Here is a 24,423-nt window from a genome sequence, read left to right as displayed (position 1 = left end):
CACAGACATTTCTCTACCAATTTTTGATTTAGATTTAAGGGGCTTTAAAGCGTTTAGAAATGTACAGAATTTAGGATATTTTTGTCTCAATTTTTTTGTGTTCAAACTTTGTACAAAAAATATATTTCACAATAAGCCATTCCTTCAAACATTTCAACTCATTTTCTAGTTAGCCACAGCTACCATCATCTTTCAAAATAAATTCATAGTTGCATATTTTCTAAATTATTATTATTTCTAAGATACACAAAGTCTCTTCAAAAATTAATCCTGTTGAATTCATCTTTAAATTAAATTCAGTCGTTATTGGTATGACAACGAACCCTTTTTTAAAAAGAAAAAAATATTAAGAGTTTCACAAGGGGTACGAGTATACACTATATCCTTATGCTTTATTCACAAAGAAATTATAGCGAAGAATAATTGTTAAATGGTAGGCATACTTTATGCCTATAGAAGATAAATCTATTAGGTTAATGGGCTGCCTATATATTTTTTTAATTGGATTTTATACGGATTAAGATTTTGTCTTCTGATATTGAAAAAAAGTATAAGGATTAATGACAATATTATGAAGATAAAAATGAAGTTTTAACACCTCTTAAGGACCTACCCGAACAACTAGAGGGAATAAGATTTATTTAATGAGTTTCGCTTTAAAAAGGAAAATCAAAAAAAACAAACTGACTAGAGACAGTTTCGAAGTTTGTATTTTTTTTTCTGAAAAGTTTGTGCTTTAATAAAATTTAAAACTATTAATTGAATATTTTAAAAATAAATTTTGATGTGTTGATTTTGAAAACAAATTGTAAGATAGAGTGGCAAAAAAAAGTGGATAATTGGTTATTTCGCTATCATCTAAATTATGTATAAATTTCTACATTTCTAGGAGGAAGATTTCAAAGCACTTCTCTGTTATGATGTACTACAAAAATTAATTAATAAGGTGAAGTCTAGTGAACAGTGTTGTAAATTTATTTAATTAATGTTAACACATCGTATTTTCGACGAGAAAAAGGAATGAATTTCAGTTCAAAGTTTTATAATTCTAAAATGGAAAATATCGTGCTTTTAATTTTCTTTATTTTTTTTAATATAGAAGCTACATTTTTAACTTAAATCTGAAGATATGCTTAATTGTTTGTATGTTCTGTCAAGGAAATTTTTGTAATTTCAGAAATATCAAAAAATTCATAAAGTTAAAATACCCAAAATATCTCACAAACCAATAACGCTATTGACTTGAATTAAATGTTATATTGTATATTGTAACGCGATACCAAACAAGTATATTTTTAGAAACAAATCAATCAACGGTTTTTTTATAAATCAAAAAAACTGAAGCAAAATAATTGTCACCGCGAATATTTTCCGAACCAAAGATTATTTTTTTAATTTTGTCTTATAAGAAATATTTGTTAGAATTTTGAAAAAATCAAATTGACAGTTTTCTTAAAAAAAAATAAAACCCTACAAAAAAAAAAACATACTTAAACTTGGTAAAATATACTTTAAACTCAAATGTCTTTCCTACGATTAAAAATATTGGCTTCAAATTAATTTTATCTCACAAAAAAAATATTGTTTTCGACATTCGGTACATTTTTTCTAAAAATCCAAAATGTCATTTTTTTATAAAAAAACAAAAAATAGTACGCGAAATTGACAAAATTTGATATTCGGCTTTTATGTTTCATGAATAATAGAAGATATTGACTTCAAACAATTTTTCGTTTACGAATATATAAGAAATAAAATGGTTTTGACTAAAAGTCTCGTTACTAAAAATAGATTTTTAAATTTAACTATTTCGTCATATGTAAAATAGTGTTGGTGATTTTAAAATTTTTAAGAACAATTCAACTGACAACTTTTTTTAACAAAATACAAAAACCTACAAACCTTTTAAGCAAGTCAGACGGGATGGGAAGTTATCAGTGTGGGTCGCATCACAGGCTCTTTTTTTTGTTTTCGGAAATTACATTTAATTTTATTGAGTTAACATTAAAAAACAATTCATTTCTGACTTAAAGGATACCGAAAATATTCCACTATTAAAAAATATTTATATACAAGGATTTGTTGAGATACATTTTTTGATTTTAATAGGTTTCAATTTGTTGTCTTGTTTCAGTTTCAATTGTAAAAAGAAATCATTTATAAAGTATTTTAATTTCAAAAAAGTCAAAAATAAGTCATTAGTCATGTGGTAGATTCTTAAAAGCATTACATGGTAGTTTTAGGGTCCATTTGCATTTTTTTAATTTCCTTACAAAAAAAATTCTTAAAAAGTAAGTTAAGGGTTAAAAATTTATATTCTTAAAACGTCTTTAAAATATGCATGTTTAGAGTTAAAGCTTGAATAAAATTTAACGTTTGAATGAATTTAACATGCAAAATATATGAAAAAGAAATATATTTTTAACAGCTTATTGCTTGACTAGATTCCATTCTCTAAAAATCGATTTATAGAAAAAATCGAACTCAATTGAGTTCTAACTCATCTTTTTCAAGTCGCGTTAGAACTCCGAATTTGATCTGAGTTTGAAATATAACTTTGATTTATTAGACCCTCGAATTAAGGCGTCAAGGATATTAAAATTTGGTTTGGCACTGTTTTGACCTTATAAAGCCCTGATTTTTAGATTAAATTTGATCACAGGGGCATTTCATATGCAATGATAATATTATTTTAGAAAATTAATTTCGCAAGGAATAGGAATACAAATTATAAATGTGTAATGTGAAAGAAAATCCCATATTATGAGCAATCATTGTGGACGGTTTTCAAACGTGGACTGTTATTTTGTACATAAGAGGGTGATATGACATTATATTCAGCACAACCCTTAACTCTGCACAAACGTAGATAACACCCATGGTAAATAACATCTTATATAAAATGGTAAACATTAACACGGGAAATATGACCAGTTAAAGTTTAGATAGATCTATGCATATCGGATATCCTGAATAATAATTTAAAAATACTATTTTCATTAATAAATATATAATTAAAAGAAATTCACCAAAACACATATTTTATATGTATTTCAGAATTTGAACACGAAATTTACAAAAAAAATCAGAATTGGTTTCGAGGTGCTACGAAAATAGTAAAAATAAAACACACTAGAACTCAGGTTCTTTCGACAGATAACTAAAATTCTTAGAACTCAAAAATGATTTTAAACCGATTTCTACTTGTATGAATAGTTTTAAAGAAATGCTCGAATTCTTAATATTTTTCAAATCAAGTTCCAAACATAAACAGAGATGTTGTCAGAAATGGGGGGATCTACAGTTCTAAGCTGAATCCGAACGTCAAATTTGCGAAAGCACTTCTTACGACAAGAATTACTCTTGGATGATTTGTCAATTCATGGCAGTACCCAGCAAAAGCAAAAGCGGCGGTCGGTATACTGTTGAAAATTTGGAGGAATAACTCTATTAGCTTAAGATCAAATCTACGACTGTTTCGTACAAATGGAAGGTTACTTCAGCCATAACAATAAAGCTGCACACCTTAGTAAATAGACGTCGTCGTAACATCCTATGGCTAAGTCGTATATCAAATGAGGTTCTTCATAGAAGGACAGGTCAGGAACCTATAGACTCTATATTACGAAGGCGTAAGTGGCAATGGATTGGACATTCACTTCGAAAAGGTAACACCTGTATTATAGGCCAAGTAATGCAGTGGAATCCGTTCACACAAGAAGGAAGAAGAGCTGGACGACCGAGAAGCACCTAACACGTCTGAGGAGCTAAGTAATTATGGCAGTACCCAAGAAAAAGATGGCACTGGCAGGGATTGAACACAAGACCTTTGGCATAACCTTCCAACGCACGAATCAGCACGCCACGGCTAATTCAAGTTTTGTTTTAAAACGAGTCCCAAAATTTGTTAAATAATCAATTTCAAACAAGTAAACAATCTTTTTCGCGGATTCAATACAAACTTGAAATTGTTTTATCCAGTAAATGTGTCATGTTTCAATATAATACAGACAAAACCAAAATCAACCAAATTAAATAAAAAAGTAAGTATACCCCACAGTGTCATATGAATTTTGAAGGTAATTGTTAAACCTTGTCAAATTGTTTTCGCATCGATCCAAACCCTTCAGTTCTAAGACGGGTAAGTGGGAATGGATTTAATGAAAATGCACGATACAACAAAGGGGTTAAATTTTTGTGTCATATTTGATCAAATTCTTAACTTTGCATTCTTCAAACATTTCAACTTTTTAAAATACCTAATAGCCAATTAAGTACCAGTGGAATGATGGTTAGTGCGTTGGACCGTCATGCCAGAGGCTTTGAGTTCGATATCTGATTTCTCAAATTAGTCGTTCGGATTTGGCTTGAAACTGTAGGTCCACTCCATCCCTGACAACAATACTCGCACACAGATATGCTTGATATTTTGAAGTCACTAGGCCATAGTTCTCAAGGGACTGTCACATAATTTATTTATTAATACCAAGTAATTTATAATAACTTAATAGGAGAAATAGCTTAAATTCGTTGCATGGATATATCGGCTGTTTTTTTTTTGGTTAAACATTTTGATGAGGCTAACAATTCTTCTGACTTCTTTTTTGACTTTTTTTTCGGTATTCTTTGAAAAACACAATTCAATACCTTACACCAGAATAACATTAACAAATCACCAAATTTATAGAGCACTTGTATTTCTAAATCGGCTTTAGCAATAAATCTCATTTCTGGCTCAGCGGGTATGTTAACAGAATCTTCATGTGCCAACATTAATTTGAATGGCGAAAGCTATAGCCTAATAATTCGGCATTTTCTTATTCCTCACATCATTGCAAATCATTTAGAGAATAATTCTTAAAACAAGATGGCAAACAGCTCGGGCAGTCATCAATTTGTTGAGCTAAACGTTTGATGACAGAATCTTTTCAAGAAATGGTTTCTTGATTCGACTGTAGTAGTGGTGCAAAATTTTAAAAAATAGTATGGCTTCATAAATCTCAGTCAACAAAGCCATACTCTGGATATAATTTTAAAACAATACATTCCTCGGAATTTGAAAGAAACTTAAGCCGATTTGTTGGCTTAATTGAATTCGTTGTGTTCTATTTGATAGAACTTCCTCTTAAAAAACACCCTTTACAAATGTGCGTCCGCCATATTTGATTTTAGACAAGTGTCAAATTGAGTGTTTTCTAAACCCAAAATTGAAAAATAAATGATGATGTTTCGAAAATTTTAATAAGAAAACTGAGTCCATATAAGTTCAAAAATTTGGGTTTCAAAATTCCATAAATTGAAATTGACTTCATAACTTCTCTCATTAAGAATTTGAGCTGTTGTAAATTAAGATGATAAAACTTTATTAAAAATAAAAGTAAGAATATACTCTTTTAAGCAATCTTCGTTGCGCTAATGGCAATTTCCTTATCTCTGAGCTAGCTTAACTTTGCAATTTTCGAAATTCCGCCTTCAAGAATATACCAATTAAAATACTTCCTTTCTTCTCTTGTCCCAACTCTCAAGTCTCAACCATCCTTAAAACTATAACGTCTAACGTACAGTAGACCAAAAAAAAAAACAAAAACACCAAACAAAGAAAAATAATTCCTCCATCGCATCGCGAACCAAAAGTTATATGCTCTATGTTTATGCGTTCAAATTAAAACCCGCAGCAGCTGATGTATAGTCAGTCATAGTCATAGTCATAGCATAATTCGACGTCGTCGTCGCGTCATTCAGAACTGAAAGTCGCGTCATATAAAAGTTGCAAAGATTTGAGAAACTCATTTCTGTGAGATTGCTCTCTCGCGTGAAATAAATTAACAACAGTTGTGAAAAATGTTGACTTATTTGCATAACGCGCATCCAAATACTCGCGTCTTCGTACCTCTTTTTTTTACATCTTGTTTTTCTGCTTAAGAGATTTTATGTAAAATACCATCACACATTTTTATCTACATACCATATTCCCATATAAATAAAATGTAAAAATAAAGTATATAATTCAGTGTTCATATATAGGTATAGGTTTATACTTACATATGATGTTTAGACGAGCTGGTGGTGAGGCCTGACGTGCTCCACTTGAGTCAGTCGTAGCTATGCAAGCATAGTCTCCGCCATCTACATCCTTGACAACATTATTCACATGCAGATTGGAGCCAACTTGATGTACACGAGTTGAGTTCTGAATGGCATGACCTGAAATGGGAAAATAAAAGTTCTATTGTTAGAGAGCGAGCATCCAGAAGGAGTTTATACTGTACTCCAATACTGTAGCATTTTATGGCAAGAAAACACAGGGCACACGAAAACAACATTCTTCTTCTATTTGAAAATATATATTTATATTATTTCTTCTTCAGTGGCGGATTTTGTTTAGTAATAAATTTTCTGATATTGAGCCTCTGTCAAATTTCAAAAAAAGTTTTTTTGAAGAAATTTACCGGCGTAAAATTTTTGTTTAACTAACTTGAAGCACTAAGAATTTTGGATTTCTGAGTTTTCAAGATTTTTGGATGACTAATTTGTAGATTTTATTAATTTGGATGAAATTTAAGGATTAAGGATTTTGGGAAATAAGTGTCTTGAAGTTTTGTCTTTAGGATTATTGTTAATGTATCAAAACATTTCTTTGTTTTTTTGAACAGAAAAATCCAAAAATCTCATATTCGAAAAATTCGAGAACCTGAAGTAAATTTAAAACTTATTTTTAGTTCTTTACTGAAACTTTGGTCTCTCTGAAATTGCAGTTGTTTTCAATTCTTAGATTTTTAGACTTTAGATTTTTGAGATCTTGTTGGTTATAAAGATAATGTTCTCTAATAGTTTAAGTTTTTGGAATGCACCAATTTAAAAGGAAGAAGTGTTAATTTTACATCGATAAACAACCATAAGGATGGAAAAGCTGCGGTCTCGGGTGGTATACCCGCAGAATAATACAGATATGGTACAGATACTCTTGTTGTATCTCTAACAGCAATATTTAACTAGATCTCAGAGGCAGGATCCATCCTAAACCAGTTCAGCGATGCCTTGATTTTCCCAATCTACAACAAGGGAAGCACTTAAGTTGCGAAAAACTACAGGGGAATCTCCTTTTTGAACTCTTCATCTTTGCATTGAATTTGCGCAGCCGTTTAAATGAATGGATACTTTCTAATAATCTGTTCAGTGAGTTCCAAACAGGCTTTAGATCGGGATACTCCACCGATCACGTTTTTCTACTCCGCTCGATTTCTGACTCGATTCTATAGAGGAATAAGGAACTATTTGAATTCTTCGTTGATTTTAAAGCTACTTTCGACACCGTGGATCGCAATGCCTTATTTTACAAGCTGTTCCAGTCAGGAATATCGCTTAAGTTCGGTACAGTATTGCAGCATCAGTGTGGAATAGTCAATGCTTATTAGAGTGGATCCAAACAATATCAGGAGTTATAAAGGGGTGTGCACTCAGTCCAAGCTTGTTTGCACTCTTCATTAATGATATCGTCGAAACATTACCATCAGGAATCGAGTACGCAGGTGTTAACATTAAAGCTCTTCTTTTCGCTGACGACATTGTCCTGCTCGCGTATACACTGCAGTCCATTTGGGTAATGATAAATAAGCTTGCTGAATATTGTAAAAGGTGGAACCTAGTGGTAAGTTTAAGTAAATTCAAAGTGATAGTTTTCAAGAGTGGCGGAGTATGATCGGGTGTAAGTGAGCAATGGCACTATAAGAGCCCGTTCACACGATTCGATATTTTCACCGTATCTGATATTTTCTCGATTCGGTGTCTTTCGTTTGGGGTGTTCAGACGGTACGGTAATTTAACCGTACACCGTTCTCAACCCTACACCGACGACCCACTACAACTATATACTAGCAATACATTATTCGACAGTAGCGCAGTAAAATCGACGATACGGCAAAACCGCCGATTCGGGATCGTGTGAACGGGCTTTAATGGTGAAAGAGTAGAGTTGGTGAAAGAATACAAATATCTAGGAGTCATCTTTACTAAGAACTTGAGCATCGAAAAACATCTCACTGACAAACTTTTAAAGGCAAAAGAGCTATAAACGTAGCATGGAAGCATTGTTTTAATAATAAGGAAATCACGCATATCAGTAAACTCAGGGTTTTCGAGGAGATCGGAAATACGAACAAGTGGATAAAGTGCTCATATTTTACATCAAACTGATTTTCCACCTTCCTTCGAGTACGCCAAACTACATGATTATGTGGGAAACGGGTCTATCGCCTTTATTTATAAAAACCATCAAGCTGCAGGTAGATTACATCCCAAAGCTTTGGATATGCCAAGTTATCGTATCCCTGAAGTAGATGGTTTGAAAACTGGATTGAACTTGCCGAGCAGGTGAATGTTGACCTAAACTACAGTAACCTTGCCTCTTGGAAGACAACTTTATATCACCTAATAGCTCGCCTGGATAAAGTCTCAAGAGAACAATACACGGTGCAGGCCAAAAGCTCACTGCTCCGCATGTTTTACAGTGGAGAATCTCCGGGAAAAAAAGTACTTCCACGACAAATATACTAAAATCCAAATTTACATAACCCCGAATGTAAATGAATTCACGTAAATCTTTCGATTCTAGTTATCGAATTTGGAATGCATGGGTTATTTAAATCTCAACATTTTGGATTTTTAGGGTTTTGGTTCTAGAAAAATTGAGTTTTCACCATTTCAAGATTTTGTATGATTTAAAGTTTTTCCAAAAACTTCGATTTTTTGGTTTTAAGCTCTTAAGATTTCCAGTATTTTCTGGATTGAAAATTTTCTATGTAAGTTCTTACATTTGTAGCTTTTGGAATGGTGTTGTGTTGAAGATGTATGAAATCTATACTAAAAATCTTAATAACATGCACCCTAGAAAACTCAAAATTTCAATAGCTCAATTTCAAAAACTTAAAGTACTGATATCATATTTTTTTGGGTAAATATATTTTGTCAATGAGTTAAAACAACCATTAAATTTAACAAACCTAAGAAATTTGTGCCACTTTCGATTAAAATTATCCAGAACGTTCTGTTTTTTAGTCTGACTTTTTTTTAAATTCCTAAAATCATTGATTTTTGAGATTTTTGATGTTCAAAGTTTTGGGTTCCCGTCATAATGAGGTTTCGAGAATTTTTTGGATTAGACTTTTTAAAGAAGCACGGATTATTGAGTGTTTTGATTCTTGGAATTTTAAGGCTTGTGTATTTCTAGCTTTCAAATGTTAGGTTTCCAAATTTGTTACACAATAATTTATTTTTTTTCTGTCGGGTTTTCAAGATCTTACATTCTTTGAGTCTTGACTTTGTTTGACATATGAGTTTTATAGAGTTATGCTGCAAAAATTTTTAAACTAGCCATTTTTAGAACTTTTGATTTTCTTACATTTGGAAAAGTTGAATTTTCCTTATATTGTAAGAAATTAATTTGTCTGCGATTTTGTTTGATTTTAGGTTTTGGAGATTTTGTTTCAGGATTGAAGTTTCATTTTCTCATTTTGAGATCTCAAGAATTTGGTGCAATTCAGTTTACCTCCAAAAACCGAATCATCGAAAGTTAAATTTTCTGACTTCTGGGAAATGTTTAAAACTACGTGTATTTAAATAAAAATTGTATGGTTTTTTTTTGGGAAAATAGGACTTAAGACATCAATGGATCTAAATCCGGCAATGCATATTGTTGCAAATATTAAAATTCATGTGCGATATCTGGATTTATATTTTTTTCATCGTTCCTACTTCAAGTTGCAAAATTGCACTACAAAATATACACACAAACAAATATCAAAAAACAAGAAATGAAATGTACACAAAAATTATTATAGATGCAGACAAATGTACATATTTTTGTGTATCTCGACGACGACGACTGTACTACTTAGGTTCATACAATATACTTATTTTATGAGTGTCGTCTTGTTCGCACCCCTAAAGTGAGGCATAAGGTCCTACCTATGTGGATACTTCAAACCTTAAGTGTTATCATTATCACGCGCAAAACGAAGATGATGAAGTTGAACAATAGAAATATTATACTGTACACGTACACTGTACAGTACAATTTATAGGACATTCAAAAACACAGCAGGAGGATATTATGGTTGGTTTGACAGCAGGTAGCAAACCCATCATCAGAAATATACAAAAATCATGAATGGAAAAGATTGAGGACAATGTGTGTTGTGTTGTGATTGTGTTGCATACAAGGATAGCTACTGTCAGGGAGGAGAAACAAATAAGGACACATAAAAATGGGAATTAGAGTGCCAGGACAAGTTTATTGTTTTTATGATGAGAACATTAACCGTAGTTAATATTGGATAGAGAATGAGATACTTTGTCAGGATTCGTGAGTCGAATTGAGATACAATTCATTCATAATAAAGTACTTTACAATGTTATTTGAAATGCAACTTATAATGGATTTTACGTCACAATTGTTAAATTGTCCTATTTGTGCCAATCAATAGTTGACTTTAAAAAAGGTGGAATTTTTAGTGGGATATTAACATCCAGGTTTTTTTATTCTCGATTTTTTAAGACATTGTTTTGAAACCCAACTGAAATTATTTGATTTCAATGGTTCTTATTAAGATAACACATGCCACTAAATGACAATATTAGGTGTCAAATGTCATTAAATGACAAATTGAGATGGAAGTTGTTAGGAAATGACAATTTAAGATATCAGATGTTTTATTTTCACAATGTAAATCTTCAGTTATCACTAAATTTAAATTTAAGATCGTAGTTACGAATAGGTCCCTTTAAAATTATATGAGTGATGTCACTAAGTGACGATCTAAAACAAAATGATTCACTTAAAAACACCAAATATCATTGAATTATTTCTTGTGCTCTTAAGGATGATAAATATTGATTACATTACATTACAGTTCAATTAGATAACAAGAAGTGTCACTCAATGACAATCCATGTCAATCAATCAGAATTTAAAGCAATAGATTTCAATATAAGTTCCTAACATGGGTTTTGTGTAAAAGGTTCCAGTATTTTTTCTCTTAACCATTATTTTTTGTTCACTTAAAAATTAGTAAATTTTTTCGTAAATCTTAATAAACTTAAAAAATGTATTATTGGATTGTCAGGATTTTCAAATCTCTAATTTGTTAAGGATTTTTGTCTTTGTATCGCATGCTTTTAGTTTTTTGGTATTTTGTTGATTCGGATAGTTACAAAATTTGAAATCCAAATTTACAAAAACCTCTAGAAATCTTTGTGCCTTCAAAAACGTACATTTTGTCAATGAATTAGAGCAAATAATGTTTTGGATTCTATTTATCAAATTTCGGCTACATCAAATCAAAAATCAAATGGGGTGGCGCAACAGTCCGTTGAGAACTAGGGCCTTGTGACTTACGACTGTCAAAAATTCCTGTGTGCGAGTAATGTTGTCAGGAATGGAGGGGACCTACAATTTTATGCCGAATCCGAACGGCTAGTTTGAGAAAGCACTTTTTCATGACAAGAATTACTCTTGAAGGATTTGTCAATTCCTCGCAAGAAGCAGTACCCGCGAAAATTAATTTTTTTTTAAATTAAGGTGGCACAGGCAGGGATTGAACCCAAGACCCCTTGCATGACAGTCCAACGCACAAACCATTATGCCACGGGTATTACTTTTGGCTACATGGGTTATCGAAATCTCAACACTTTGGGTTTTCAGGCTTTTGGTTTTAGAAAATTTGAGCTTTTCATCATTTTAGGATTTTGTATGATTTAAAGTTTTTCCAAGAGATTAGATATTTGGTTTTGAAATTAAAATTTTCAGAAATTTGTATTTTCTAAATTGAGAATTGTCTATATAATATAAGTTATTACATTTCTAGCTTCTGGAATGGTTATGTTTTGTAGATGGACGAAATCTGTACTCAAAATCTCAGAAACATGTAATCTAGAAAATTTGAAATTTCAAACCTCAATTTTGGTCAAAGAATTCGTGCTACGTTTTAAGCTAAGACAATTTAAACCTTTCGAATATTAGGCTTAAACTCTATTACCTTTTTTTATAAGTCTTAATATACTTAAAAAACTTTACATCATTAATTTTATGTCGTTTAGAAGGGCACTCAACTTTTAATATTATAATTTTTTTTCGTATATAATTTATTATATTTATTATCTTCAATTAAATCATGATATTATATTTGGGATGATTTTACGAAAGTGAAGAAAACCCTTGAATTAGAACTAAAAACTTAAATCTAACTAAGACTAACTAAATCTAGTTAACATCAAAGGGCTCAGTAAACAGGGCCTGCTATGTGATCCTTACTCTATCGATTAAAATTTTATTTCAACCAATAATTGATAGATGGGAGGCAGGGCCTCGATTGTCCTGATTATGTGCTAGCCCCAGTGCGTTCAATCAGCCTGATAGAAAGGCATTCCACATTTGCGTAGTACGGCTAAAAAAAACAATCTCTTTACTTCATAGTACGGCCGAAGATGAGCCTGATGCGCCGGTATTACGGTGAGACAAGAAACTTTTCGACGATATTCGAGTGAAGTAATCGAGTTGATGATGTTATTGTCTTTAATCATTTTAAAATCTTTTCTTTGAATACTGTCCAAGAGGCTTAAATAAGTTACTGAAGCACCAGCCCAGAGGTGAGTGTCATATTCAAGTTTCGGACGAATAAAGGTTTTGTAGATTGTAGCTAGATCAGACGGAGAGAAAAATTTAACTGCAACGTCTCAAAAACCTAAACATCTGAGCCATTTTTGGGGACATCGTTCGTTCGTTCGTGTTCGCTCCACTAAAGGTAGTTGCTGATGCACATTTCGAAGATATCAATATTTTTGTTGATGCAAGTGCCACTTATAAATAGTGGCGTTGGGGGTATATCTCCAAAGGGGAGGGTTACGAGTCTTGAAACGAATATGAAAAGCTGAGAGTGCTATCGTCAGAGAAACAATGTATTATATTAGAAGTAGCAGACAGCAGATCATTTCTAAGAACTAGGGAAAGAGTAGGAGACAAAACGGAGCCCTGGGGTACACCAGCATTTATTTTATGGTTCTTAGACATGAATCCGTCAAAAACCACTTTTATTGAACGGTTCGAAAGAAAATTTCTAATTCAACTAAGAAGAGATTCGTCGATACCAAAAGCATTTTTGATACGAGAGCAAGATGCCAGACTTTATCAAATGCCTTTGATATATCAAGTGCAATAATTTTACTTTCTCTAAAACGATGTACAAATTTGTTAAACTGTTCAGTGAGATGAGCCGCACCAGTAGACCAATTGCTACGAAAGCCGTATTGCTTGTTATTAAGAAGATTTCCTTCCTAAAGATATTCTTAAGCTGATAATAAATCAAGTGATATCGGCTGATAATTTGAGAGAAAAGTTTTCAAACTACTCGGATCGAGCCCAGAAGAATAGGATAGATGTAAAAGCTTAGGGAATGGTTTTGCTAGCGTGAAAGAACACCTCTTCAAAATAATAGCGGGAATACCATAGTCTCTCAAATATTCTAAGTTTTCAAATATACGATGGATTTATGTTCCACTAGACTGGACTCGTTTACGTTGGAATTGGAAACAAATGTCTAGTAACAAATGATCTTCACATCGGATCTCATAAAGTTATAGTCAAAAAGGCACCTGATGAGGAACATAATTGCATCTTTAGCCTTCTGTAGCTAAAAATGTAATATGTCTTCGTTACAATACAAAAACTTGTCCAAATGAACAACCAAATACTTTACAATCTTTGACTCGAGGCCAAGACCATTTGAATGTATTAATTTGCAATTTTTCCAGTTTCAGCGGAATATTATTTTTTATGTTTCGTATGATTTATGTTTAGTTTTCATTCAGAACAAAACTTCAATAATCAGTCAAATTTGCCTTGAAGTTTTATTCGAATTTCTTCTATGTTTTGTCCATTTGCTATATTTCCATACAGTGTAACGTCGTCAGCAAATACTATTGAGTCATCCAGTTCCTTGAGTATATCAGTAATATAAATATTGAATAATTAATGTTCTATGCAGAAGATCATTTAAGACACTAAAAATTCTGGTTGTACTGAATTTTGTATGCGTTACAAACATTTTTTTGTTTTATATCATTGCCACGATCACTTTTGTAAATGTGGAGGAAATCTGAAATCCCACTACATAGAAAAAAAAGTTGTCATATTAACAATCGTCGACAGTTAATAGACAGATAATAGAATAATTGTCGATTGTCAATTTTGGTTAGTTAATGTGATCTGATTTATTTGAAAAGTAGTCAATAGAACAACTTCGGTAGTCACTATGACAATTTGGTTGTCATATTGACTATCCAGGGTTGTTATATTGACCATATAGAAGTCAAATTAGATTTCGGTTTTCAACAAAAAATTGTCATATTAACTACCAACATTGACTATCGAGCATTGTTACATTGACTAGCGGGTTGTCAAATTAGATTACGGTTTTCACAAAAAATTGTCAGATTGACTACCTTAATTGTCCTATTGATTACCGCAGTTGTCATATTACACACATTAGTCAATATGACAACCGTACTTTCAATTTCGTTTGACCAAAGCTGCCAAATTGACTACTACAGTTGTCATAATGACTACCGCAGTTGTCGTATAGACTACCAAATTAGTCAATACAACAACCATATTTTCAATTTCCTTCAGCCAACGTTGTCAAATTGACTACCAAATTGTAAAAAATTTCCGATCCCAAAATTGACAAACGAAAATTGTTCTATTGACTATCGTGGTTATCGTCTGAAAATTGACTACCAAATAGTCATATTGACTGCATAGTAACAATCTATGTCAAAAAATGTCACTAAATCAGAATCTTACCAAGAAGTTTTCAATATGAGTACAACAATAATGAAACTAATTGACAATAATTTAAAGCAGATTTCACTTAAAAGAAGTTACTTGTAACAGACGTCATTTAACCACAAAGCTGAAGCATAAAAACTGTCAATAAATCGTAACTGAGAAAGTAAAAGTCAATGCCACTTCAACATGCTTAGTAAAATAACAGAGCTGTCATTGAATAACAATATTCGACGTCACTAAATAGGTTTAATTAGAAGACGCCACTTGGTGGCAGTCTTAGCCAGCAAAAGTCTCTAATATGGCATATGTTACTTAATGTCGATCACAGATAAAAAGTGTCACTATCTGCAAGATTGTATAACACTTGTTGTAGATGTTACTAAATCATAAACAGAAATTTCACATGTCTCTTAATGAAATAAAAAACAGTTCAAATAAAAGTCACTCCGTGAGTATTTAGATAGGAACTGCATCATTTATTGATTTATTAGATTTCCATATTCAACAATTTAAATAAATAAAAATTGTCAATTAATTACAATCATAAATAGTAATCGTCACAAGAAGATGTCAGATTGGGTTATACTGGCAGTTGACGTCACTTAGTCACAATGACAGCCAAAAAATCTAGATGTCTCTAAACAAGAATCTGATATAGAAACACTTCAATATATTGTATTTGTTTAATTTATTGACAGCTGTCAATTAGTGACAACATTAAACACCAAATGTCACCATATCACACACTGCATCCACAGTCTTTCCATCGAGTTACAAGAATTGTGTTTAAAAAAAATGAATTTAACATAATTATTTTTCACTTACCATTGTGTGTCCATGAATAATCCATTCCACCTACAGGAGTTGCATGACACGTAAACACAACCGAATCGCCTTCAATGACTGTCTGACTCTGTGGGAGCGTTACAAATCTGGATGTTTCACCATGTATTCTTCCAATTACTGTAAACAAAAACAAGAGAAGAAAAAATCCAATAAAACAAAAGTCACAAAATTAATAATGAACTGTTGGGGAAGTTAATTTAATAATAGTTATGTAAGCAACATTTTCATCCCAATCTTAATTCCAAGCTTCGTATAGGACATTTAGAGTGTAATTATAAGAATTAAAAAAAAAGAAAAAAAAAACAACCTTACGTGTATAGTAAATAAATTTTCTGTAATGAGACGACTTTAAACAATATAATGCAGGAGAGAATAAAAAATGTTGTATAAAAAAAAGGACGAAAGGGTAGGATTAAGCAAGGTATACTATACACCTTGCACTACGTCTGAACATACAAACATTGCATTCAATTTAAATTGCAATAATAAGGGTGCAATTGAAGTTGCATTGCCAACACAAAACTCCAGGACTCCGCAGGATAAAGAAGAACACGACATTAAAATTTGTATAAAAATAAATAAATCTGAAGTTATGTATAGACACACTGCACATACAGTTCTCGGCATATAATTAAGCCACTGAAATTTTACTTATATTTTTGTATAGTTAAAAATTAGGCATTCAATGCAAAAATTAATATTTTAACTACATTATTCAAATAATTTATAATTTCTTTTTATTCATAGCAAATACATATTTTTTTTACAATACCTTAACATTAAAACGGAATTTCTAAAGGAATTTGTTCAGATTTCATAAACTTGTTGAAAATCCTTCAGCACTTCTTTCCGACACTGTAACGACCAGTTCTTCACTTTGATCAGTAGTTTTTTAATATACTCCTATTGGATTATTCCCAGAGTCAAGCCTTTTTAATACCCCATAAATTGTCTTAAAAGTTTTATTCAGAACTTTATCAATTCCATTTGAGGTGATACTGAAAAAATGAAACCTTCTTAACTGCATCAACTATAAAAGAATCACTCTTTTATACACCATTTACAAAATCTTCCGCATATGAAAAAATCTACAGGGATGATTGGTATAGAGCCATGTCTAGTTTTGGCATCCCAGCCAAATTTGTCCGTTTCTGCAGGATGACTATGGATAATTCACTTTGCTCCACAAAGGTTGGAAACAAATTGACCGAACAAAGTGATGCGCTTTATGCGATTTTCTTAACATCGTACTTAAAAGGAGAGTGCAGAGCTCACACGTCAACACTAGAGGCACAATCTTTCAAAAATCTATCCATATTCTGTTGACATTAACCTACTTTTTAAGAACTCAGCGTGATGTCAATGGGGTTTTTTTGAGTATTAAGGCGGCAAAAATGTGTTAAGCGGTTAACGAAGGTAAAACAAAGTACATGCTGTCACCAAGAGAGGACCAAAACAGCGCCTTCTGGGTCAAAACGTCACCATTCACAGACATAACTCTGAGAAACCTAGGCTCCGCTATGAACACAGAAAACATCACCAGCGCTGAGATCAAATGTAAAAAAAAGAGGCTGGGATGCGACCCACACTGATAACTTCCCATCCCGTCTGTCGATTTGTCTTGCTTAAAAGTTTGTCTATATGTACTCGTATCAATTTTTACCAAATTTGTGTACTATTTTTTGTAGATTTTATTTTTTATGAAAAAAATTTATGAAAATTACTGAACATTGAAAACAATATTTTCTGTGAAATAAAATAAGTTTAAAGCCAATATTTTTAATTTTTGAAAAGCTATTTGAGAAGAAAGTAAATTTTTACCAAGTTTTAGTATTGTTTTTTTTTAGAGTTTTATTTTTTGTAAAAAAAACTGTCAATTCGATTTTTTTTTAAATTTTACCAAATGTTGAAAATAATATTTCTTATAAGATAAAATTAGTTTGAAGCCAATATTTAAAATTTTTGAAGAGATATTTGAGTCAAAAATAAATTTTTACCAACTTTTATATATTTTTTTTTGTTTTTATTTTTTGAAAAAAAAACTGTCAATTCGATTTTTCTCAAAATTTGTCCTAATGTTGAAAACAATTTTTTTTTATAAGAAAAAATAAGTTATAAGCTATTATCCCAAAGGTTTTAAAAGATATTTGAGTCGAAAATCATTTTTTACCAACTTTTGTTAATTTTTTTTTCGGTTTTTAATTTTTTGTAAAAAAACTGTTAATTCGATTTTTATTAAAATTTTTCAAAATGTTGAAAACAATATTTCTTATAAGATAAAATAAGCTCGAAGCCTAAATTTCAAGTTTTTGAAAAGATATTTGAATCGATATTCAATTTTTACGAACTTTGAGTAATGTTTTTTTTAGATTTTAATTTTTGATAAAAAAAAACTGTCAATTTTTCTCAAAATTTTATCAGATGTCAAAAACATTATTCTTTGTTGATCAAAATTGTTTTAGGGATGAAATCATATTTCAGTCGTAAAATTTTGGAGGTGACAATTTCAAATTTTTTTTTTCAGTTTTATTGATTTATAAAAAACGGTTATATTGATTTTTTTCAAAAAATATTCCTGTTTGGTATCACGTTACAATATATTATATAAAATTTAATTCAAGTCTCTAGCGTTTTTGGTTCGTAAGATATTCAGGGTTAACCAAAATTTTCACCTTTTTTTCAAACTGCTATGGTAAAAAAACCACCCTCGCAATTTTCTTGAGAGCCCTTTCTGCATCTTTCTGCCTTATTATCTGTATAACAAAATTTATTTGAAGTTGATATCTCTTCTGGTTCTTGAGCTATGGACGACGAAAAACGTCACGAACGTACGGAAGTAGGGACGTACGAACGTACATACACATGCACCCACAGACATTTTTCTAACAATCTTTTATTTCGATGGTTCTAGGGACCTTGAAACGCCAAATCGGATCCATTACAATATCTTCCTGTGGGAAGTTAAAAACTCTTGCTAACCGCTTTTTTGGGGCTAAGAAAGCAATTGAGTAGTAATGCCCTTTCTCGAGCGACCAAAGTGTTGCTATATCAGACCCTCATCATTCCAGTCCTCCTATTCGGTGCAGAAGCATGGACTATGGAAAAAGTAGATGAAACAGTTCTTGGCGTCATCTACGATACCCTATACATAGAAAGTGAGTGGAGGAAAAGATGGAACGACGGGCCAGAAGCATAAAAGTCAAACGAATGAGTTGGTTGGGTCACGTAAAGCGCAGGAAAACCGATGTTCCGGCTCGGAAAGTCTTCGAATCCACCCCAAATGACAGAGCAGTAGAGGAAGGCCGCTGATCAAAGGTACGCGCAAAAGTTTAAAATGAACTTACTCAACTTGAAGTGCGCAACTGAAGGAATCTATGTAACTAGAGACCGAGCTAGATGGGGAAGATTGCTTATGGTATTTGAGTTAAAACATTTCAAAACCACCACTGATGACCCAACGCAACGCGCTAAACTAAACATTTGGTGGGTTTTCATCATTTCTGAACACTTTGAATTTATTACAATATTCCAAGAAACGAAACGGCCTTTCAAAAAAATGAAAACGATGTCTTCGGTTAATACATATTTCATTTCGACACCTCATCTTTGTGTCTAGAAAAGCTTTCATTCAGGTTCTGTTTTGTTGAATCAACTTTTAATAGTTTGTTCCGATATTTCTGCATTGCAGTTCACCTTTTTTTAGGCTTACATTGGTAGAGATTATGTCATGAAAGCATCTGTCGAGTAATTTTGTCGATCCTCAACAATAGTGGATAAATGCAGCTTAGTTTTTTTAACAACTCTCAGAAGTTTTATTTTTTGATAATAAATTGTGTTTTTTCATGAAATATACTTTATTCCAAAGATAATATTTTAAAATGATGAACTTTATATGATTTCTGGCATATGATCTGACCGCCAAGTCTGATTCGGAAGTAGTTTAAATTCCAAAACAAAATAAAAATAAATCACTTTAAAGCTTACAAAATGGCCACGATTTAAATTAGTGTTGCTAACTTGAACTTCGATACCTCAAAAAACCATAACTTTGAGAAAAATCTTAGATTTGGGTTAAAAGTTTTGGAGTTTTTGATGTCAGCTGAGAAGAATGTTTAAGAAAAATATTGTTTATTTTTTTCTAGTATATTTACACCGAAGACTATCTAAACTGCCAAAAAAATAATAATAAGATCAGAAGTAGAAGTGGTTTAATTTTGTGACCACTACTGTACATTTGTATTTATATATTTTTTATTATAAAATATATACATATTCGTACATTGCATTCAACATTGCACTTCAGAAATGAGTTTGCTTTTCATTTATCGTCTCAATTTGCAGAAATATTATACTCTTGGCCAACAGGATGAAGGACGATGATGATGATGATGGTGATGACGACGCCAATGCCAACTCCAACGATACAACAACGACGAACGACGAACAACCGACCACGACGACGACGTCAACCTCGACGTAAATAATCATGACAAGGAGTAACGAGCTTTAGAACTTATACAAATACATATATCTACATTATATACATGCATACGTATTATAAGAGTATTACACTTTTGATATGCATACTTTTTATATATTTAGATGCAGACTCTATATAAGGAAATAATTATGGTTACTTTCTTTTCTTTTCTTTCAATCATCCATCATCAAACCATAACATACACACAATCTTATATACGAGTACTCCATCTTCATACCACATGAAGATTTAATGATGATTTCACGCTTTAGTGGACGTGTTAATTTGATTTTGGGATGAAATCTTACTTTTCATGGAGTAATTATAAAATTAAGGATTCAATTTAAAATCAGAACAAATTAGAAAAAAAGAAATCTTAAATAATTTAGAACCACGCCTTCTTCTCGGGGTTTATACCTAACCTTATTAACGTGAATGTTTCGTATGTAATTGGTGTTAATGAAGGGAAAAAATGCCATAGCAGAATTTTTTAAAAGTTCAGCTCTTGCAAAATTCATATGTTTTTAAACTGGGGCTAGCTATTTTCAGGATTCAATTATTTATAGGGTGATATGGGAAAATGGGGTAAATTAAAAAATGAATTTGAAAGGGTAGACAGATATTGGGAGTGAGTTTCTCTTGAGGTCTAATTTTCCTTCACATAAAATTGAGATAGAGCCGCATTTCGGTTCTAGGTTTTCTTCGAATAAAAAGAAGATAGGGCAAAATGGTATCAAACTTCAATGAACTGATACTAAACTTTAAGAACTTGTTTTGCGTTTAAGAGATTACTATTTAAAAAACAACGGCAACGGCCTAGTCACTAATAAAGCTTCGGATTTGTTGTTGGAATTAGACTCAGGCAAAAAGTCTTGAGTTTCAACAGTGTGAGCGAGCGCAGCACGACAATCCGCATCAAGTCTAAATTCTCCAACATAAGCCTAATATGCGCGCATACCCCAACAGAGGAGAAAGATGAAGACACCAAAGACATATTCTTCGGATCTTGGACAAGACATATGAGCAGTGCCCTGGCTATGACATTAAAATTGTCTTAGGAGATTTTAATGCCAAGCTAGGAAGAGAAGACATCTTCCGACACCGGATTCAGGCTGGTCGATTTCGCTGCGGGGCGAGACGTTCTGGTAGCTAGTACGCAGTTCACGCATCTTAATATCCACAAGGGGACATGGAAATCTCCTGATCAATCAACCGTCAACCAGATTGACCACATTGGGATCGACGCACGACACTTCTCCAGTATCCAGGATATCCGAACATTCCGAGAGGCCAACATTGACTCGGACCACTACCTCGTTGTAGCGAAGGTACGGCTACGGATATCCCGATCCAAGCCAAAACAAGGAAGTACTGTGAGAAGATTCGACGTAAGACGGCTACATTCGCAAGAGACTGCCATGTCCTTTTCCGATCGAGTCTCTAATAACCTTTTAAGGAGTCCTATGCTGTCTGCATTAAGCATTGAAAACCAGTGGTAACATTGCCTTGCAGCCATCAGAGATGCCGCCTCTGAGGTGCTAGGTTTCACACGGCCACCAAAGCGAAACCCCTGGTTTGACGACGAATGCCAGCTTACAAAACGGCGCTGCACAGAAGGACCAAAGCTGGTCGCGAGCTCTACGAGCAGAACAGGAACACTGGGTTCTTAGATGGAAAAAAAAGAGCATGAGAGGCGCGAGTTATAAGTCGCGGCGTGCGCTTGGGTAAAAAAAACAACTTATTGGGTTGAAATTCAAAATGACAATGATCTTTTATTTTCAATAACTTTACACGAAACTTATTCTATTGCTTGTTCTGATTCCAGGAATTCGAAAAGAAATGAACTAGACGCTGATTAAGCGTTATGCTTTCGAATTCCTGTTAACTTTAACAATTGTGTTGACCTAATAATAATAATAATTAGTATCGTCGGTCAGTGACTTGTTGTGTAAGCATTATTCCCTGTTGTTGCTGATGTTGCTGATGTTGCATGGGAATGGGGTTCGTAACTCTTCCCCCCTTAGACTGGAGCGATAGGGTTGGAGCGACAGGTTGAATACTGTGACTGGAATTGTTTCTGAAGTATCTGATGATTATGCCGATGATGAGAAGAGATAGTATAAGAACTACGGCATCAGTGAAGAAAATTCTATGGTGGGCTCGTTTGATGTTGGTTTCATTCGAAAAATGGTATTCTTTTATTTTCTCGAGGCTGATCTTCTCGATGGTCAAATTTGATATAATTTTGGCATATGAAGCGGGAATGATGTAGATTTCGTCTTGGTAAGCTATGGGGTTATTGCTGTAGGTGACATCATTTATATTGACTGAACAGTTTTTGTACTTAAGGAGCGCTGTGCCTTCTATCGTATAGGTAGTGTTGCTGCATGTAGATTTGATGTTTGTTGAAGGAATATTAAGAAAAACTATATGATTCGGCTCTGGTGAAAAGATTTTTTCGATTCTTCCCAGATCGTTGAGTGTACATTCTGCGTTTTGATTTTTGAGCAGTTGTCCAATGCAAGGTGAGTTGTCGAAATCTTCTATAAGACTTGGTTGCTTACATATAAATACATTTTCTATTTTTGTACATTTATTGTTATAATAATATATATAATTGTTATTTATTGCAATATAAGGTTTTGTCACAATTTCTTTACTAATATTTACGGGAAGAGGAATTAGGTGCAAAAAGGAGAAGGTGTCTTGGGAAAATATTGGAATTTTGATATTGAATATAATTTTGTTGTCATTATAATATGCCTGTAACTCTAGAAGTTCATAGATATGCTCATTTGATAAAATATTGAATGACTGTTCTTCGAAAAGTTTATTTATATGTTCGAGTTCATCTGAGTTTAAAATAAATTTTGGGATTATGTTAATTTTAGCAAGTATGATTGTTTCGGCTATATTGTTAATGTGGTTTGACAGCAGATCTATGTTATAGTTGACTTGATTTAGATATTGGGACTGTTGGATGAAATTTTCGCTTCTTCTAACGCTGTTATATGTCTGTTGAAAGTTTGTTCTAAGAAAGTCTTGAATTTTGTCTTGTTGGTCGTTAATATGTTTAGTTAAATATTGGAGTCTTTCGAAAATTTTGGTATTTAGTTTGGATTGTGTTTGGTCCTGTTCTGATGCTGTTTTCTTTATTGATTCTATTTCTTCATTTAGCTTAAGTGCGTCGTTTGCGTCCATATTTCCGGTTATGAATTTTGTTGTAGTTCCTAGTCCATTAATAATTCCTCTTTTGTTTCTTTGTTTTGGTGTGAGAGATTTGATCTTTTCGGAAAGGTCTCTTAGTTTGAGTCTTAAAATCTTCGTCATTTCTGTTAATTTATGGTCTTTCTCGAATATGTCTAGTGAGTAGGTAATGCTTTGAATGTTTTCGCTGTAGAGGTCTAGGTCCACTATATGTATAAGTTTACTGTAATCAGCTATAATTTTAGCCATTCCTAATTGTAAAGTCAATAAACCTTGGTTTTTGTTAAGATTTTGGATTTCTATTATTTGTGCATTTGTCAATGCGAATCTGTAAAAAATTAAAATGTTTATTAGTTTAAGTATATTTCTTTTTCTTCTTAATCCTAGATTTGTGTACTTTCTTGTTTTCTGCTGTGATAATTGTTACTTTGTTGTTATTTTTTACTCTATGCTTTGAAAATCTTGGAGTGAGTTTATTTCGTCTACACTCCTTTCTAAATATTAGCTCGTTAGAGTTTCTTTCTTCTGGTTTATTTCTAAAGGTATTAAGTTTATCTATTCTTTTACTTGTTGTGTTTTCTAAATGTTTTTTTATTTTTGGGAAAAAATCTTCTTGAAACTTCGTAATTTTTGTTATGTAGTCGTGTTCTTCGTTGCAGGATATATTTTGTGTGAATGTATAGGGTCTGCCGTAAAATAGTTCAAAGGGAGTATACTTTGTGGCTGAATGAATAGCATTATTGTAAGTAAATATGGTGTCAAAGAGAATTTCGTCGTGGTCAATTTGGGTTTTCTTTTCTTTAAGTGTGGCTAGGATGATTCGATATATTTCCGTTAAGGTTGAGTGTAAGCGTTCTACAGGAGAGTTACTAGATGTTTGTTGGAATGAGGTTATATGAAGATTAATGTTGTATTTTTTGCAAAGGTCTTTGAAAATGTTGGAAGTAAATTCTGTGCCTTGGTCACAGACGATTTTCGATAGGATGCCGTGTAGGCTTATATATTGTTTAATTGATTTAACAACAAGAATACTTGTCCTAGATTGCAAGGT

The 24,423-nt window shown here is 32.4% G+C and overlaps 1 protein-coding gene across 1 annotated transcript in view; it reads right to left on the bottom strand.

The window, feature by feature from the left end:
• LOC129938568 (tyrosine-protein kinase-like otk) overlaps positions 1-24,423 on the bottom strand; it is a 206,269-nt gene that overhangs the window by 122,605 nt on the left and 59,241 nt on the right. Inside the window, exons 2-3 of the mRNA XM_056046206.1 lie at positions 15,665-15,802; positions 6,043-6,204 (exon numbers count right to left, since the gene is read on the bottom strand). Coding sequence (XP_055902181.1) covers positions 6,043-6,204; positions 15,665-15,802 — 300 coding nt within the window. The remainder of the gene's footprint in view (positions 1-6,042; positions 6,205-15,664; positions 15,803-24,423) is intronic.

This window comes from Eupeodes corollae, chromosome 1 (assembly GCF_945859685.1).
Source record: "Eupeodes corollae chromosome 1, idEupCoro1.1, whole genome shotgun sequence".
NCBI lineage: Eukaryota > Metazoa > Arthropoda > Insecta > Diptera > Syrphidae > Eupeodes > Eupeodes corollae.
The sequence above is the reverse complement of the archived record's forward strand: the minus strand, read 5'-3'. Positions and strand labels throughout refer to the sequence as shown.